At 47.9% G+C, this 19,581-nt stretch overlaps 1 protein-coding gene across 4 annotated transcripts in view; it reads left to right on the top strand.

Annotated features, from left to right (window-relative positions):
- SLC35F3 (solute carrier family 35 member F3) overlaps positions 1 to 18,710 on the top strand; it is a 147,689-nt gene extending 128,979 nt beyond the window's left edge. Inside the window, exons 3-8 of one of the 4 annotated variants that reach the window (XR_015157174.1) lie at positions 192 to 411; positions 7,621 to 7,746; positions 9,307 to 9,607; positions 10,341 to 10,533; positions 12,066 to 12,155; positions 17,218 to 18,710. Coding sequence is in view for 3 of the 4 variants with exons in the window: in XM_086382895.1 (XP_086239021.1) it covers positions 192 to 411; positions 7,621 to 7,746; positions 10,341 to 10,533; positions 12,066 to 12,155; positions 17,218 to 17,453 (865 nt within the window). In the remaining variant the exon portion in view is untranslated. Of the gene's footprint in view, positions 1 to 191; positions 412 to 7,620; positions 7,747 to 9,306; positions 9,608 to 10,340; positions 10,534 to 12,065; positions 12,156 to 17,217 lie in introns of those variants that run through there. The other 3 variants (XM_086382895.1, XM_086382897.1, XM_086382898.1) reach the window with 3 other exon arrangements.
- The last annotated feature ends 871 nt before the right edge of the window (positions 18,711 to 19,581 follow it).

The raw sequence follows: 19,581 nt of genomic DNA, 5'->3' as shown, positions 1-19,581 counted from the left end.
TTTCTTCAGTGGACTAGATTGAAGGGCTTTGGTAGAAAGACGTTGCTAAAATATAATAATAAATAAAAGGACTCCACCCCTTCCTGCATCTGCTAAAAACAAACAAACAAAAAAAACTGGGTAGAGGGGAATAAAAATGATCTGTCTCAACCCAAGAATATAATAACACTGCCTCTCTTTCCTTGTTTTAGGGAATGCTGTCGATTTTTTGGAGACAATGGCTTGACTTTGAAGGTGTTTTTTACCAAGGCAGCACCCTTTGGTGTTCTTTGGACACTCACAAACTACCTGTACTTACATGCAATAAAGAAAATAAACACTACGGATGTCTCCGTATTGTTCTGCTGCAACAAAGCTTTTGTGTTCTTGCTCTCATGGATCGTTCTCAGGGACAGGTTCATGGGAGTGAGGGTAAGTTCCTTATTCTCTGTCTTCCTCCCTCACTCAGTCATGCCAGCCAAAACCTGCCCATCGGCTTGCTTAACTCCATGTGCTGGACCGTTCAGCCTAAGCTGCTAACCACTCTCCTTCTGATTTGCAGCAGAAAAGGAGCCCAGCCAAGGGCCAGGCTCTTGGGGTGCCTTGCAAACCTTCTTGCTTGCGAACCATTTTAGACAAGCGTTCATTAAAGCACCTTTCATTTCAAGCATTTCAACAAGCATTCCCTAAACTGCGTGCCGGTTGGGGTCCCCCTTAGGGAAGGGGTGATGTATTCAGCCTGCTTCTCACAGTCCCTGCAGCCCAGAGCCCTCAGCTAACACTGCCATAACACTGATATCTAAAACTAAATGTCCTCATCCACGTGGACACGCCCTCTTGGTGGGCCGTTTATCTGGACGGTGCCTTCAATGCCCAAGTGGGCCAGACACACTTAGAAAGTGAAAGTCGCTTAGTCGTGTCCGACTCTTTGCGACCCCATGGACTGTAGCCCCCCAGGCTCCTCTGTCCATGGGGATTCTCCAGGCAAGGATACTGGAATGGGTTGCCATGCCTTCCTCCAGGGGATCTTCCCAACCCAGGGATCGAACCCAGGTCTCCTGCATTGCAGGTGGATTCTTTACCAACTGAGCCACCAGGGAAGCCCAGTTCAAATTCTAAACACACTTAAGACCCACTTAAGCACAGTTCAAATTTTGGAGGGATAGTTTCACTTGCTTCAACCCCAGAGGAAGGGAGAATGAAATGATACCCCTTGAATTACCTCTCATTGTCACCTCTGAGACTGAGTAAATTCCCTTAAAATAGAGTGAAATTTATCTAGTCATATTTTAGAACAATTATGTGAAATATGATAAATGTGCTATCAAACATGAGCCTACAGATAGAGGAGTCCACCCAGGATGAAAGGAATAGGTGACATTTAGCCTTGGAAAATGGCAACCCACTCCAGTATTCTTGTCCGGACAATTCCATGGATAGAGGAGCCTGGCAGGCTACAGTCCATGGGGCTGCAGAGTCAGACACGACTAAGGAACTGAGCAGACCCTGTGACAGAATCCTGTTGCCTTCTGCTTGTCGCCCTCTGGTGGCCAGAAGCTACCACTGCCCCACTATCACTTCGTCACAAACAGAGACAGAAAGGATTTGACCAGGCTAGATCTCTGGTAGTCAGAATGCATCACTTACCCCTCCTTGCACCCTCAGAACATGTAGGAAGGCCAGGAAGCTAAGAGTCCTTTTGGACAGCAGTCCCATTAGAGGGAACCCCGCTGGCACCCCGCAAAGGGGCAGATTCCAGGCTCTCTACTTGTGTCCTTGGCTCACTGTCCTGGGAACAATGACATCACCTTCATGGTGGCTTCACGCCCACCTAGTTACTCAAACAGCAGTGGGGACGTGAGTCAACTGCTGAGTTGTATTTTTAGCTTGCAGTAGGGGGAAAATTTGTTTTGAGGCTTCGTGTTAATTTTGGAATAAGAACTCAGCTCACTGAGCTGCCACCCAGAAAAGCTTTGAGCAAATAAACCACAGAATACATCTCCACAAGAGGTACAGCCAGCAGCAATCTGTCCAACAGCCTGCCCGACTGGATACTGAAGGCTCAGATGTGCTGGGGCCCATGGTGGCTTTCTTTTGAGGCCAAGAGCCAAGAAAATGCATGGCAGAGCACTCTCGGGGTGTGACTCTAAAAGTCCAAAGCAGATTCCAGACGGGAACACTACTGGGGAAAGATGCTGCAAGGTTCACTGTGCATCGTGGGGAAGAAAACGTTTTTGAGGTTGAGAGAAGGAGGTGTGAAAATACTGACTCACAGAAAGCAGAGTGACACACCCATATCTTTACCTCATTGCTATGCAAGATCCCCCTCACATCCCTGAGCTGTGATTTGGTCCTGCCATCCTGGCCACTTGCTTGGTCTGCACTGACCACTGCAGACCGAGCAGATTTTCATATCGAGGCCTTCGGCACGAGGCCAGCACTGAAATAAAGATCCAGGAGCCGGTGCTGGGGATGGAATTTACCAACCTGTAAAGCACCACGCAGTCCTAGGTCTCTCTGATAATTGTCATCCCTCCTAGAGGTAAGTGACGTGTCCTCTAAGATCGTCCCACTCCAAGTCAAGGTGGGGCACCCTCTTCTTATTGTCAGGAGTTCAGAGAGCTTGAAAAAAAAATATGTAAGATGCCAGCAGCTGGGCAGAATGACAGAGGTCACCCTGGGGAAACAGATGGAGATTTGAGCCCAGGATGAGGCCTAACACGCACGCTTCTCTGAGACTTCTCTCGGACTGCTAGGTTGGCTGACCACCACCTGCTGGGTCATCGCCAGGGACTGAAGGGAACTGACACTCATTTCCATCCTGATGGCTGAGCACACTGGCCTGAGAGTCGCCCAGACATAGAGAACAGATGTTTGTGGAGCAGGCGACATAGAGGGCCTGCATTATTAAGGCAGTGACTCAAATCACAAGAGTTTGTGGTTCCTGGAAAACCAGCAGCAGGTCTGTGTCAGGCAGACAGACCAGGAAGAGCAAATGTTTATCTTCAAATGCTGGGGAGGTTGTGGCCACACGTGGCATCAGAGGCTAGTGTTTGAGAGGAGCCCAACCTGGCCCCCATGTCACCCCTTGACTCTGCGCTTGGATATGCTTTTCACATGTGTCCTGGCTTTCCAGGCTCAGGGGTCATAACACAACAAGGAGGTGCTGAATCCTAGAGCTGAGGGACAAGGGTTTGGGTCCACTCTCATAAGCTGTTGAATGTTAAGCTAGTTACTTAACGTCTCTGAGCCGTAATGACCTCATTTTAAAATACAGTTGTTGGCAACTTCCTTGGCAGTCTGGTGGTTAAGACTCCACCCTTCCAATGCAGGGGGTACAATCCCTGGTCAGGGTACTAGGAACCCACATGCATGGGGTGAGGCCAAAAAATAAAACAGAACGTTGCTGCTGCTAAGTCGCTTCAGTCGTGTCCAACTCTGTGCGACCCCATAGATGGCAGCCCACCAGGCTCCCCCGTCCCTGGGATTCTCCAGGCAAGAACACTGGAGTGGGTTGCCATTTCCTTCCCCAATGCATGAAAGTGAAAAGTGAAAGTGAAGTCGCTCAGTCGTGTCCGACTCTTCACCACCCCATGGACTGCAGCCCACCAGGCTCCTCTGTCCATAGGATTTTCCAGGCAGGAGTACTGGAGTGGGGTGCCATTGCCTTCTCCAAGCAGAACGTTAGGACTCATCTTATAGAATAGTTGTAAGAATAAAATAAAGTGATGCATGCCTGACACATGAAACCCCATAAATGTTATCTTCTCTCACTGTTGTTATTCTTCTTATTCCTTCTCAGATAGAGGGGTTTGATGGAGCAGCCCACTTCTTTGGGTGATAGTGTCAGAGGTTGACAGACACTTAGGAAGGCAGTTGGGTGCAGCAAAAGCAGCGGGAGAATGAGAGCAAGTAGAATGCTGGGGATAGGAGAGACGGCCCCTCCTAAGCCAGAGCCCACCCAGCTGTGGTCAGCGGCTGGATAAAGGCCATGCCACCCGCAGTCCACATCTCGGAGGGGAGGGCAGATGGCATTCTTAGCTGTTCTGAACCACTCACTCCAGCTAGAGTGCAAGCCAGGAAGACTGGAGAAGCAGCAAGGAGGGCAGCTAAGGGATCATCCGAGGGGCCTCAAACCCCAGCAGCATGGTCCTGGGGAGCCTGGACCTTTTCCAAGAGCAGGTCCCACCTCAGTCTGACCCCAGCTGATGTTTTCCAGAATTTGCCCACTTGCAGCCTTTGGTTCAGTGCCACCCCTGAACAGTAACTCCTAGCGCTGACCTCGACTCCACCTTCTGTTTGGGAGGTTGTCCTCCGCCACCCGAGCACAGCTGGGGAAGGGCACAGGGCACACAGAGCGTGGGGGAGCATGGGGTGGGGGGCTCAGGGTCCAGATGCCTTTCCAGCCTCTGAAACAAGCAGGGTGAACTAGAGGGTCTGCTAATTCCTCCAGGCTCTCTTGGCATCGGTGAGGGCGGTGCAGGACTTGGGAGGGAAAGGCTGAGGGAAATATCCGTAAAAATTATCCCGTCCCTTCCCTTTTTTAAACGTCTCCAAACTGTAGAAATCTAAAACCCATCACAAGCGAAGCTCTGTTTGGCAGAGGGCATGCAGCCCATCACATTTCTAGCAGGAGTGGGAAGCAGTGCTGGTCTGAGAGGCATGCAGACTCCACCAAGGGCTGCCCCTGCCTCATCCCTTCCATGGTGCCCCGTTCCTCTCGGCCTGACATCTGATGGGGAGCAGTGTGGCTGTGGGGGTACAGGTGCATCAGGGTGCTGCTGGAGCCCTGAATCCAGAGCCCTGGGGGTGGGGCAGGCTATAACCACACAGGCAATACCATCATCAGGAGGTTAAATGGTGACATGCTGGCCTCAGGGTCTCCCCCATCCATGCTTCTTCCTCTTCTCCAGCTCATTTTTCCCAGAGTAGAGATGGCGGCTCCCCTCCTCTTGGTCTCAGGCCACTGCCAGCCATATGTCTGGATCCCCAAGTCTTTGTTCAGTGTGATACACTGGGGATGCAACAGGAAAGGGTGAGAAAGCAGGGGTGAGGGGAAGTAGGGATATCCACTTTATTCCATCCTGAGACTCAGCATTCTCCCCCAGGGAGGCTGGGATCTAGAAGATGAGGACTGTGTGAAACCACAGAACACACAGGGCCAGCCTTACTGGAGAGTTCCTCCTACAACAGGAAATAGGCTGGGAAACAGTTCCACGTGTAAACCAAAAGCCGGATATTTTAGAGTATAAAGTGTGAACTCCGCGCTTATTTTTTTAAAGAGATCTGGCATCGTCAAAGGAATTTCAGGCTTGGGGAAGGATGCTCAGGTCTTTCTCTGAGATCCGTAGTGTATGTTTCAACTCTGCTCTGCTTTCTGGGATATCAGACGCAAGGAAAACCACCAGCTTCCCCTCTGCATGGAGGTCAGGGCCCAGGTTCAGGGTCGGGAGTCCCAGGGAGCTGCCAATGCCCAGACAGTATGCCCTGGAATCGAGTTGCTTAAACCTATGACTCATGGAGAGGACCTCCAAGAGGAGAGGCTCTGGATGTGAGCAGCTAGGGGGTGAGCACTGTCCCCGTGCCATCTGCCAGAATGAACTCGCTGGCCTGGACTTGGCAAATATTGACCGGGAAGCCCGTGGCCACCCACACTCTCTATTTCTTGCCCCTCCCCTCAGCTCTTCTGCATAGCACAGCTCAGATGGAAGCTTTTATCTCTTTATGATTTGATCAATAGAGAAAGGAGAATGAGGAGGTCCGAAATCTGCCCTCTAAATCTTCGGGGAAGAATAACCCTGGTTCCCCTTCACTTCCTTAAATTTAATCTTTATGTTTGGAAAGACTCAGGTGCCTTTGGAGATGTGCCACGTCACCTGGAGTGGAGCTGTGTTCTTCCCCGTCCCCTCCCCCCCATTTCCTTCGTTTTCTAGTTGGTTCTCTGTTTACCCAGCTGCCCAGCCAGGTCCAACTGTCCCGTGCTGCATTTTTGCACTGTGTGGGTCCTCTGAAGCAGAGCCACACCCCTTGCCTTGCCTGCTTTTTCACTTATCCCTGTTCTCCTGGGGGGGTGGTCCCTTACTGTTCTTGTACCTCGTCTTCTGTCTTAGTGAAGAGCCATACACAGTGCACGTAGCATTTGAATACAAAACACACGCATTACATGATGATGAGTGATAAAAAGGGAAGCACTAAACCAGAAAGAGCTGGTGAACAGAGCAGGGCTGGCACTTCTCCAAGAAAGGATGACCACCTGCTCTCTCGGGGGCCCCTGTGTGAGGGCAGGTGTGTGAGGGCCCCTGTGTGAGGGCGCGTGTGTCTTTACACTGCCTGGGGAATGCACTACAGCTCAAACTGCTGAGCCCTGACACAGTGCTTTTCACCAACCTAAATACAACACGGTTCAACCCTGCAGGAAACCTCACTTCAGATAGCAGAGTAGAAATGGCAATGGCTTCAGAGGTGAATCCTACCTTCTATTTATATATAGAAACACTGACTTTGCAGTTAAACCTGAAGTGTGTATCCCAGCTCTATGACTTTCAGCAAGTTACTGAGATTAAGTGCCCATGTCTATAAAATGAAATAAATAGTAATATCTACCTAGTCTGAGGATTAAATGAGAAAGTACAGAAAACAACTTATTCCCTGATCACTCAGTAAATGTTAGCCACCCGATATTTTTGCAGAGAGCAGAGGTCATTTGAACAGTTTGTAAGAGAAAGAAAACTCCAGTAAATCCAGTTGTCAGAACTTGCACCCCCCACGTTTGTTCTGCCTCCAGCAGCCGCCTCCACCCACCCCCAACTTGCCAGCCAGCGACCTTTATGTAGCTCCAGGACCACCTCTGGTTATAACGGGTACTTACTCACTGCTAAAGCATTTCTCCTTTAGGAAATGTTATCCCAAGTAAGTTTCTCTCCTGTGCACTCTGACGACTTGATTTTGCACGACAGGAACGTGTAAAGATCCCTGGAGTCCTTATTCCACCTGAGGAGTTTGGAGGAGAACAGGGCTGGGGGCGGGGGCAGGGGTGGGAGCCGGGGGGCTGGAGTGGTGGGCCCTCCAGTAGCTGAGGAAAGGAACTGCAGGGCCAGGGTTAAGACACTGTATGTAGCCCTGATGGGCCAGTGACATATGCCCTTCCAGAAGGTTCTACTGCTTGTGTGTAAAAGAGGGCTACGATCCGTGGTCGTGGTCACTCTGTGTTGAGATGTGAAATACATAAAAGCGGGATCCTGAGAGGCACCTCCAGAAAGTTGGGAAGGAGCTAAGAGGGGGTCGTGAACAGGCCATAGTCATGACGGAAGAACCTGTCGTTGCGACTGTGACCACCTGCCTCTGGCGGCCCCAGGAATCACATGGCCGGCCCTCCCCCGACATGATGCCGAGTCGCGGCTCTGCTCCTTGCAGTCAACCGTTTCCGGTCCTTGGTTCACCCCAGGCTTTGCCGAGTGCCCCCTTCCAAGCAGGGACAAATATTCAGACAGGAAAGCAGCCTTTGCATGGTCTCCGAAGGACTAAAAGGGAGCCCTGCTGCCCTCCACGGCACCCTTGCAGACATTTCTACCCCTGTTGGCACGTAGGGGCCCCTCCGATTCCCCGCCACTGCTCTGACTGCCCTGTCTTCCTTCCATCCAGATCGTGGCTGCCATCCTCGCCATCGCTGGGATCGTGATGATGACCTACGCGGATGGCTTCCACAGCCACTCCGTCATTGGCATAGCCCTGGTGGTGGGCTCGGCATCCATGTCCGCCCTCTACAAGGTAGGCGCAGGGAGCGGGCCCTCTGGGCTTTCCTGGCCTGGCTGGCTCGGTGCTTTGAGGGAAACTTGGTTGGAGCTGGTGCTTGAAGAGGAGCACTGAGCACAGCGAGCCTGACAATGTGGAGATGTGCAGCAGCTCTTGGCTCTGGCTTTCCAGACGTTTCCATCGATGGCCATACATTGGCAACATTTGGGATAAAAGGGGTGGAAGGATAGGTGGATCAACTGAATTCAATGAGTGAATTCCTTATTTGGCCCAACAAGGGAGGATTGGGCTTCCCAGGTGATGCTAGTAATAAAGAACCAGCCTGCCGATGCAGGAGATATGAGAGATGTGGGTTTGATCTCTGGGTAGGGAAGATCCCCTGGAGGAGGGTGTAGCAACCCACTCCAGTATTCTTGCCTTATCCCATGGACAGAGGAGCCTGGTGGGCTACATTCCATGGGGTCACAAAGAGTCTGACAGGTCTGAGACTTAGCACCCACACACAGAGAAGGATCGGGGGCCCTAACTGCCTGCTTCTGTGTTTGGTCAGATAATTTCCCATAAGATTAGACATGAAAATTGAAATATCTCCTGCAGCTTTGAAATCTTTTATCACATGGTTTTTGAGGCCACCAGGATTCAACATGAATCCATGTGCATTTCAAGTATTGCTTTAGACTAAATAAATAAAAGCACAATTACTATCATATGGAATTATAAAATATTTTTGACAAAATGCTGGGAACCATTGGAGGTGTGTGTGTGCGAACTGCACGTCTCGAGAAGACAGTGATTCCCCCCACACTTATCTCTCACCCTCTCTGCTCCATCACACTTCTCAACGGCTCTCCCACTTTGCTTCCCCTTCTCTTCAGATCCCTAGTCAAGAATGCAAATATTTTCTGGTCTCCATGTTGGAAAACTGACCTGGTGGATTCAATGAAAAATTACATGGTAGCTTTGAGACTTAATGGCCTTTTGTGGATCCAGATAGTCAGACAGAGAAAATAAATGACTGTAGAAAGTTCTAAGAAAAGGAACTTTTCCAGCATGGGGAGGAACACATTTATGTGTTTGTAAAATGAAATAACTATACCTTTTCTTTTTTTTTTTTGGCTTTGGCCTGAGGCTTGTGATATCTTAGTTCCCTGATTAGGAATCAAACTTGTACCCCTCAACCCTGCATTGGGAGCTCGGAGTCTTAACCACTGGACCACCAGGGAAATCCCAACTGTACCCTCTTATCTTCATCAGCTCCCTGCCCTTTGCCCTCAGAGAGAGAAACACAGCCCATGAGGAATACATCTCACCCAGAGGATGCGATAGTCTAGCCCCATTCGTGACTCCAGAGCCACTGTCCAAATACAGAAAATACTTAAATACTCTGCTCTCTTCAATGAGCTGCATGCTAATGGGAAGCAGAGTGGATAGATACTCCGTCCACCACGAATACAAATATTCTGATTTAGACTTACATTTCCAACTCCTCCACTGGCTGATCTTTATCCAGACAGGCTGGTGGGCAGAAGGGTAAAAGGACTTGACTTCATTTCCCTTTGCATGCTTCCTGCCCAGAAATGTCCAGAGATACCCCAAAGAGATGTGAAATGACTGGAAGAGGAAGAAGGAGGAACAAAGCAGAGGCTGAAACTGGACCATCAGTTCTGTAACTGTGAACAATGTAGTTAACACGGAGGCTGGACGGGGCCCTGCTTTCCCTGGGAGCTCAGCTTCCCGCCTTCTCCAGCCACCTTTGTCCCTTTCCTGGCTTTTCATGCATCTGAGATGTGTACAAACAGGGGCAAGAAATCCATCGGGAGTGTTCCACTAAAACCCCATGCCATGTCTGGAATGTGGGTGGTGGACTGGAGCAGAGGTAAGCTGTGAGTGTTGTAAAACCTCTCCATTTGGTTTATAGGAAATGTCTTTGTAGCCAGATCCCTTTTTAGGGGGTGGGGCAGTGGTTTTCAAACTGTTCAGGGATGAATGTTAGGGGTTCCCGAAAGGAATGTGTAATCGTGGCTTGCGTGCGTAATAAGTCGCGTCAATCAAGTCTGACTCTTTGCAACCCTATGGACCATAGCCCTCCAGGCTCCTCTGTCCATGGGATTCTCCAGGCATGAATACTGGAGTGGGTTGCCATGCCCTCCTCCTGGGGATCTTCCCAGCCCAGGGATCAAACCCGGGTCTCTTAGGTCTCCTGCATGGCAGGCGGGTTCTTTACCACTAGCACCACTTGGAAGCCCATGCAATCATGGCAGATACTTCTAATTGGAGTGACTTCTAATTTATGTGGCTTTCTCATCTTCAATGCCATGAGGCTGCGATGTGGTGTCATGGATACAGCACGGAGGAATCAAGCGTGGTGTGAAAACCCATGATTCCTGAAAATGCTCTCTGTGTATCCGAGGAGTAACTCTCCATCGCCACATTACTGAGCATGGAGGAACCCTGCTGCCCCTCACTGAAGGCCACGTGAGGTGGAATTTACCGTCACGTGGCCGTTGGCCCCGTGGTCCAGCCCCAGCTTACCAAGGGCACTCGCTTCTCCCTGGCACGTTGGAGCCCAAGGCAGACTGTCACCCCCCCTCCTCTGCTCTCTCCGGCAGGTCCTGTTCAAGCTCCTCCTCGGCAGTGCTAAGTTTGGAGAAGCCGCCTTATTTCTCTCCATTCTGGGTGTGTTTAACATCCTGTTCATCACCTGTATTCCTGTCATCCTCTACTTTACCAAAGTGGAATACTGGAGCTCTTTTGATGACATTCCATGGGGAAACCTTTGTGGATTTTCAGTCCTCTTATTGAGTAAGTGGCGACTACCCTGCCAGAATCCCCAGAAAGCAGGGACTGACAGTGGGATCCAGAAACCCTTGCCCTGAAGGAGAAAAGCAAGTCTATTATTATCCTCAAGTTCTTCACGGTTTTCTAGGTCATTGTGTCGCAAAAAGGAAAGCCTTTGTAATGATGACACTAGTTCTAATTCCAGGACTAGGGTCGCTGTGGTAGTAACCATGGTCATGGCTGCTCTGAGCAGAGAACCAGGAGCTAAGGGTAATAACAGTACATTACTTATAGGGCTGCTTGTTCTTGTTCAGTCGCCAAGTCATTTCCAACTCTTTGCAACCCCATGGACTGCAGCACGCCAGGCTTCCCTGTCCTTCACTGTCTCCCCGAGTTTGTTCAAACTCATATCCATTGAGCCAGTGATGCCATCCAACCATCTCATCCTCTGTCACCCCCCTCTTTTTTCTGCCCTCCATCCTTCCCAGAATCAGGGTCTTTTCCAATGAGTTGGTTCTCCACATCCGGTGGCCAAAGTATTGGCTTCAGCATCAGTCCTTCCATTGAATATAGGGCTGGTTAGAAATTGGTAGATTAATAATATAATAGGGAAGAAACTTCTGTATTCTATTACAAGTTTATCACTAAAAGGATGATGCCTACAAGCTTAAATTATACATAATGCTCCCCAAGTAATGTGCATTAAGCTAAAATACCTTTGTTTAGCTCACAGGAAATAACCTGACTAGACCTACTTGTGAATGACTGTAGAGAGGAAGAAATTAACACATCCTCTCTGGAGACTGATGGGAACCAGGAAGTGTTCGACTCTACTCTCTCCCCTTTTAGTACAAAAGGAGCCTGAATTCTAACCCAGACTGGATGGTTCTTTGGGACATGAACTCACAATCTTCTCAGTTTGCCAGCTTTATGAATAAAGTTGTTATTCCTTGCTCCAGTAACTGACCTTTCAATTATTGGCCTGTCGTGCAGCAAGCAGTACAAGCTTAGAGTTGGTTAATAATCCACACAGAGCTCTTAGAACACTGCCTGATGATGTTCAGTAAATATTATCACTATTTGTGTCACCATCCCCATTACTTCATTATCATCATCATCCTCACCACCAGTAATCGCTATAAGGCTGGTCCTAGGCAGGGAAGCATCCAAGGAGGAGCCTCACCCATTTCTATCTAAAATGTGCATCCCAAAGCTCCTGACCATAGTCATCCCAGAATCACTGCCAGCAACAGAAAAAAGCAAAGTTAGTCAGATAAGTAGGATAGTCTCATCCTCTTTTCTAGTGCCTTCTCACTGGTTAGCTTTTTAAAATTTCTTTCTTCTTCTTCAGAGCTCAAGGAAGAGAAGAGGCCTAAGTAATCAGGATGTTTGGCCCTAATCCCCAGTCCTGGAGCCCTTGCAGGAACCCAAGTCAGAATAAAGAGCGAAACACCTAGACTCCAGCCTTCCCAGAGAAGCTGAGGTTGATAGGCCAGAAAGGACAGAAGGTCAGGGCTGGTCATGCATAACACCTATCTTTTTATTCTTTATTTCAGCATTCAATATTGTATTAAATTTTGGAATTGCTGTTACATATCCCACTCTGATGTCTCTTGGAATCGTCCTCAGCGTACCTGTGAATGCAGGTAAACTTCTATGGCTCTCTGTATCTGTTTATAAACGCACACACAAGCACACACGTGCACACACATACTCACATATATTCTTGCTTGCCTGGTACAGTGTACAGGTTTAACCTCCTGTATAGAAAGAAACCACTTGGGTAAAATGTTGACGTTTGTGACACATGCAGTATTTTCTTCAGAGTGGATTGATTTTCACATATAACACCAAGGTACAGAAAGTCTAAAATCATCTTTGTTTGAGCCAGTGTGGAGATCAGAGATGAATATCATTAATATTATTAATCAGTAGAGACGAATAGGTAGCAGAAAAAAACGTTTTTTAGTTTTCATAAGGAGCTTTCTAGAAGAGAATGTTAGCTCAGGGTATGGCAGGCATGAAATAGAGACACGTCCACAACTATAGAAGTATAGACCTTGCTCCCGGAGTCCCAGAAGAGAGCCCTTCATCCAGCTGCTCGGGACCCGGCTCTGTTTGTCACTGGGGACTCACAAGCACACTCAGTCGGTTCTTCTAAAGCGCGCCATCACCTCCCCCTCACCTCCTTCCTTTTCCTGGCTCATGCTGCTATGAACTTTGGGTTTTCCTCCCAGAATCTCCCTAAGTCATACCCGACCTCCCTGTAGAATCTGTTTGTGAGTCACTTCCCAGAGCACTCACCCCCTTGACCTTGGCACAGCTCCTGCCAAAGCCATCTCCCGACCTGCCCACTTCTGGGCCATTAGAGGACTAGGCTCCCAGGGAATGGCAACCCCATATCCTGTTCAGTCTGGTGATAATAAGCCTGGAAGCATAGGTAAAACCACAGTCAACTTCCAGAGGTCTTCCTTGCGTTGCATTCCATACGGTCTACATGTGTCTTACCCTGGTCCCAGACTCCTTGGGCCTGGCACCTGCCCAGAGGGAGGGTGACCACTCCCCTCTCATAACCTCTCTGGGCCCTTACTTATCCCCTAAAAATGAAGGTTGTCCCTGAGTCATCACCTTGGTTCATAGGAGGACCACATGAAATGATTTATGAGGCAGAACTTCCAAAGGCAGGAAGCCCCTAAGCAGCTGGAGAGCTGGTAGAAAAGTGGTCCAGCTTGTCTGTGTCCACACACCACAGGCTTCAGAAAAATGACTCATCAACATACCCCCATTGCATCTTAGTGTGTCTTTAGAGTCACAGAGCATTCTTATTTCAAGAATAAGAACTGTATCATACAGCCAGTGTGTGAGAGGTTAATCAGAATCCTCTGCAATGTAAGAAGGTCAGCAGTGTATCAGAGGAAGCAATAACAGTCAGTTCTCCAGGGGAGGAGGAGCAGAGGAGTCTGTGGTTCTCCAACCTGTCAGAGCAGAGCCCTTGCTGGGCTTTCTGACAGTCTCTCTAGCATAGCTCGTGGGACTGGCTGACTGGCTCTGATGGCTCACTGTAAAGAATCCACCTGCCATGCAGGAGACCTGGGTTTGATCCCTGGGTCAGGAAGATCCTCTGGAGGAGGAAATGGCAACTCACTCCAGTAGTCTTGCCTGGAGAACTCTATAGACAGAGGAGCCTAGTGGGCTACCGTCCATGGGGTTGTAAGGAGTCAGACACGACTGAGCAACTAACACTTTCACTTTCTTTCATTTGTAAATTAACAGGCTGTTCTGCCGGTATTAAAAATTAATGTTTCCAAATTAGAGGAAGATAAAAGAGGTGCTTTAATTCCACAAAAGAACTGCTAACAAAATGTTTTTCTCAGGTTTGCCTTTTACCTCTATGCCCAGCCTCTAGATGGAGGCGAGAAGTGCAGGAAGAAGGGGATGGGGCAGGAGGACTGGAGGAACAGGAAGTGGGATGACAGAGCAGCCCCCTCGTGGGGCAGACACGGCAGGGTAGGGGATGCAGAGGGAGGGCCAGCACGGCAGGCTTCAAAAGCTGCACATACAAGTCACAAGAAACTCTTTCACAAACTGAGTTTTTCAAAAAAAACAATCTGATTCTCCCTTGTGTGGAGTTCAGTTCAGTTCAGTCGCTCAGCTGTGTCCGACTCTTTGTGACCCCATGGACTGCAGCACGCCAGGCCTCCCTGTCCATCACCAACTCCCAGAGTTTATTCAAACTCATGGCCATTGAGTCGGCAATGCCATCCAACCATCTCATCCTCTGTCATCCCCTTCTCCTCCTGCCTTCAATCTTTCCCAGCATCAGGGTGTTTTCCAAGGAGTCAGTTCTTTGCATCAGGTGGCCAAAGTATTGGAGTTTCAGCTTCAGCATCAGTCCTTCCAATGAATATTCAGGACTGATTTCCTTTAGGATGGACTGGTTGGATCTCCTTGCAGTCCAAGGGACTCTCAAGAGCCTTCTCCAACACCACAGTTCAAAAGCATCAATTCTTCTTTATGCTCAGCTTTCTTTATGGTCTCACATCCATTCATGACTACTGGAAAAATGATAGCTTTGACTAAATGGACCTTGGCAAAGTAATGTCTCTACTTTTTAATATGCTGTCTAGGTCGGTCAGAGGTCCTAGGTTGCTCCATGGAGCAAGTGTCTTTTAATTTCATGGCTGCAATCACCATCTGCAGTGATTTCAGAGCCCAAGGAAATAAACTCTCTGTTTCCATTGTTTCCACACCTATTTGCCATGAAGTGATTGGACCAGATGCCATGATCTTAGTTTTTTGAATGTTGAGTTTTAAACCAGCTTTTTTCACTCTCCTCTTTCACTTTCATTAAGAGGCTCTTTGCTTTCTGCCATAAGGGTGGTATCACCTGCATGTCTGAGATTATTGATATTTCTCCCAGAAATATTGATTAAAGCTTGTGCTTCATCCAGCCCAACATTTTGCATGATGTACTCAGCATGTAAGTTAAATAAGCAGGGTGACAGTATACAGCCTTGATGTACTCCTTTCCCAATTTGCAACCAGTCTGTTGTTCCATGTCTGGTTCTAACTGTTGCTTCTTGACCTGCATATAGATTTCTCAGGAGGCAGGTAAGCTAGTCTGGTATTCCCTTCTCTTTAAGAATTTTCCACAACAGTGATCCACACAGTCAAAGGCTTCAGCATAGTCAATAAAGCAGATGTTTTTCTGGAACTCTTGCTTTTTCTATGATCCAGTGGATGTTGGCAATTTGATCTCTTGTTCTGCCTTTTCTAAATCCAGCTTGAACATCTGGAAGTTCTCAGTTCACATACTGTTGAAGCTTAGTTTGGAGAATTTTGAGCATTACTTTGCTAGCATGTGAGATGAGTGCAATTGTGCAGTAGTTTGAGCATTCTCTGGCATTGCCTTTCTTTGGGATTGGAATGAAAACTGAATTTTTCCAGTCCTGTACCCACTGCTGAGTTTTCCTAATTTGCTGGCATATTGAGTGCAGCATTTTCACAGCATCATCTTTTAGGATTAGAAACAGTTCACCTGGAATTCCATCACCTCCACTAGCTTTGTTCATACTGATGCTTCCTAAGGCCCACTTGATTTTGCATTCCAGGATATCCGGCTCTAGGTGAATGATCACACCATCGTGGTTATCTGGGTCATTAAAGTCTTTTTTGTACAGTTCTTCTGTGTATTCTTGCCATTTCTTCATAATATCTTCTGCTTCTGTTAGGTCCTTACCATTTCTGTCTTTTATTGTGCCCATCTTTGCGTGAAATGTTCCCTTGGTATCTCTAATTTTCTTGACGAGATCTCTAGTGTTTCCCATTCTATTGTTTTCATCTATTTCTTTGCATTGGAAAATATGCAAAAATTGCATTGGAAATATGCTAAGGAAGGCTTTCTTATCTCTCCTTGCTATTCTTTGGAACTCTACATTCAGATGGGTATATCTTTCCTTTCCTCCTTTGCCTCTCACTTCTCTTCTTTTCTCAGCTATTTGTAAGGCCTCCTCAGACAACCATTTTATGTGGAGGCCTGCCTCCAAATTTGCTTTGTTTGATTTAGTTGAGAAAAGAGAAAAAGAAAGCAAAAAAAGGAAAAGAAAACCAACTTTGGAACGCTTTTGATCTTTAGTTATGAAGAGAATGATGATCCAGATTTGTATGAACTGATGTGAATCCTGTTCTCATTTTGTTCCCTCATCTCATCGGTCAGAAATGAGCTTCTTGGGCCTTTAATAAATGTTCATAATCAGTGATGACATAGGTGGCATTAGAGCCTCATGTTAATAATACCCTGGAGTGGAGTAAAAGTTTGTATCTATTACTTTCAAAGAACCAGGTTGAGTTTGGTCTTTAGAACATAAAAATATGGGACTTCCCCGATAGTCCAGTGGTTAAGACTCTGCATTTCCAATGCAGGGGGCAAGGATTTGATCCCTGGTTGGGGAGCTGGGATCCCACATGCTGTGGGGTGCAGCCAAAAATATAAAAATAATCTTTTTAAAATGTGAAAAGCACCAATAATAGAAAGAAGAGAATAACATTGTAATTGTCCTGGCATCCCAGAGGTGGCCACAATCAATTTTGGTATATACTGGATTGGCTGAAAATTCACTGGGGTTTTTCCAGGAGAGCATATGAGAAACCCAAATGAACTTTTTGGCCAACTAGTATATATACAGGGCTTCCCAGATGGCACTAGTGGTCAAAAAAAAAAAAAAACAACCTGCCTGCCAATGCAGGAGATGGAAGAAACACAGGTTCGATCCCTGGGTCAGGAAGATCCCCTGGAGTAGGAAGTGGCAATCCATTCCAGCATTCTTGCCTGGAGGATTCCATGGATAGAGGAGCCTGGACAGTTACAGTCCAGGGGGGTCGCAAAGAGTCAGACGCACTGAGCAACTGAGCACACACACACATGTATACACACACACACGTCTCTAAGTGCCCCTCGTGTTTTGTTTTGTCTCTCAGACAAATCGATGTCCAAACTAAGGTGCCAGGTCAAGTCAGTTCGGCCACTCCCACCAGCCAGCGTTTCTAAAGGGGGGTTTGCTAGAGGCAGCTCTGCCTACCTGGTCAAGGCAGCACAGTGTCCACCCCACAGAAAGGGCTGCCCCAGGCCCTGGCCTGGCGGGGTCCCCCACCTCCTGATTGCCCAGGCCTGTCGGCCCCTGGGTAACCTCCGTTCTCTGTCTCCTGCAGTGGTTGATCATTACACCAGTAAGATCGTTTTCAACGGCGTCCGGGTAATTGCCATCATCATCATCGGCCTGGGCTTCCTCCTCCTCCTCCTGCCTGAGGAGTGGGACGTCTGGTTGATTAAGCTGCTCACTCGCCTCAAAGTGAGGAAGAAGGAGGAAGCGGCTGAGGGTGGAGCGGACCTGGGCTTGGGGCTTCAGAGCAAGAGCAGAAGGGCCCGGCCCTCCTTCGCCCGCTGACCATCTGCCCTAGGACTCTGCGGCAACCGCTCACGAGGGGGGTTCGGAATCTCTTCCTGACAGGGGGAACCTCAGTGAGGTGTACATACCTGTACAGTTTTGGTAATCTGCGGTAAGTTATATGGTATTTATTGGCATGTCCAACTTGCTTGCACTTTTTTCACATCAGATCTTTCACTTAAGGGTACTGATTCAATACGGGAGAGAAAAGAAGAACCTCTCCGCTCTTTTTACATGAATGTAAAGCAGCTTAAAATGATCCTTGCCTAGATTGCTTGGGATGACAGGTGTTCTCGACATGGCAGGGCAGATGTTTCAAATCTTTGCAACTGAAAATTACATTGCACACTGTGATTATTTCTCAGCGATGGTAGGTCATATTTTGTTTTATACCAGAGCTGCACTCTTAATTTTAAGGGATTTCAATGAACCAAAAGATCACTCTGAATTAATTGAGATAAATGGATTTCTGGATGGGTGGGTAGATGGGACATGAAGAGCTGGAGCAGAAAAGGAAAATGGACTTGGAAAACCGTCGACTGTGGCTAACCTGGGGGTGATGATTAGAGGAGGACAGGCCAAGCTGGGTAACAGAAAGGGGAAGTTAAGTCTTAGCCCCAGCTGGCTTGCCCTCACATGTCTGTGTAAGATCGTGCAAGAGAAATTACAGTGCCTTCTACAGAATTTTTGTCTTTACCTATGTGAAGCGAGGTGACATTATAAGTCACTGGCGCCGTCTTATCATTTAGATGTAGAAATCTTTAGAAACAAACAAAATACTATATATATATGTCTGTACGTACAAAAATGGCAAAGCTGATGACCAGTGTCACAGAACACAGGTCTCGGTGTGTATATGAGGCAGAGTCCGCAGAAGATGAATCGCTGGTTGCTTTTACTTCCTGACTAAGACCGAAAAATTATTTACTGAATCTGCAAACCTTTTTATGAAACTTTTAAGCACCAGGCTGTTTACTTCCACATTATAGGTCTGCCAGAAAATTCTATCTGTGATAGATCTGTAAAGAGGGATGAGGGGGTTAGAGTTTACTATTTTTGACGTTTACATTGTTACATATCGAAATGGAAACCTTATTTTGAAATGTTGTCATAACCCAATGGTGCACTCTGTAACCATGGAGTCTTTTGTTTCCTAGGGGAAAGGAGTACTCATGACCTAAACTTTTTAGCAAATTATTATTCTCAGTTTCCATTACCTGTTTGGCCAAACAGATGAATAAACTATTTAAAAAAGAAGCATTTTGTGCTGTCTTGGCGGCATCTTTGTTCCTTTCCCACTAGGTAGATCCGACTTTCTGGCTTCCTCACCTGATATTCTTCTCCCAGCAAGCCCCATCCTCCTGCACCCTCAAAGCACAGAAAGCCAGCCTGCCACTTCAAGGGAAGAAAGTTCTTAATGCAGATAAGAGTTGCTTTCACAACTTCCCTGGTGGCTCAGACGGTAAAAAAAAAAAAAAAAAACTGCCTGCAATGCAGAAGACCTGGGTCCCATCCCTGAGTTGGGAAGATCCCCTGGAGTAGGGCATAGCAGCCCACTCCATTATTCTTGCCTGGAGAATTCTGTGAACAGAGGAGCCTGATGGGCTGGAGTCCATGGGATCACAAAGAGTCAGACACAACTGAATAATTAACACACTTTGCTTTCACAAAAGTGAAATGCAGGGCAAAGGTCCAGCCCTGGAAGGAAGTGTCTCGAGGCAGAGTTTCCTCCTATCCTCCTCCCGGACCCGCCCCTCTCCAGGGGTGCCTGCCTCCCCCTCTCTGCATCTCTGGTATGGCTTCTGCCTCCCTGTCCTGTGCAACCTAGTCCCTCGGCTTCCTTGCACTTGCGCCCCAGAGTGGCAGCCTCAGTCCCTAAATTGACCTGGTCTTTTCAGCTTTGCTCCCACACCTGACTTCTGCCTGATTCTAGAAGGAATTTAATGTAACATGTGTATCACTGTTCCAGGCCGCTGCAGCCAGGGGCTCTGAGGTCTTGCATCTCTCATCCTCTGGCCACAGAAGGCCATGTTCTCTAGGGCATGTGAACCATGAGGCAGGCTTGGACTTGAGACCTTTTGCTGAAGTGCCTGCACCTGGACAAACCTCTCCTCCAGCAACAACAACA

This window comes from Bos grunniens, chromosome 28, assembly GCF_055505025.1.
Source record: "Bos grunniens cultivar Pamir isolate PY7600 chromosome 28, Bosgru_T2T1.0, whole genome shotgun sequence".
Taxonomy (NCBI): Eukaryota; Metazoa; Chordata; class Mammalia; order Artiodactyla; family Bovidae; genus Bos; species Bos grunniens.
Note: the sequence above shows the minus strand (reverse complement) of the source record. Positions and strands in the feature narration are given on the sequence as shown.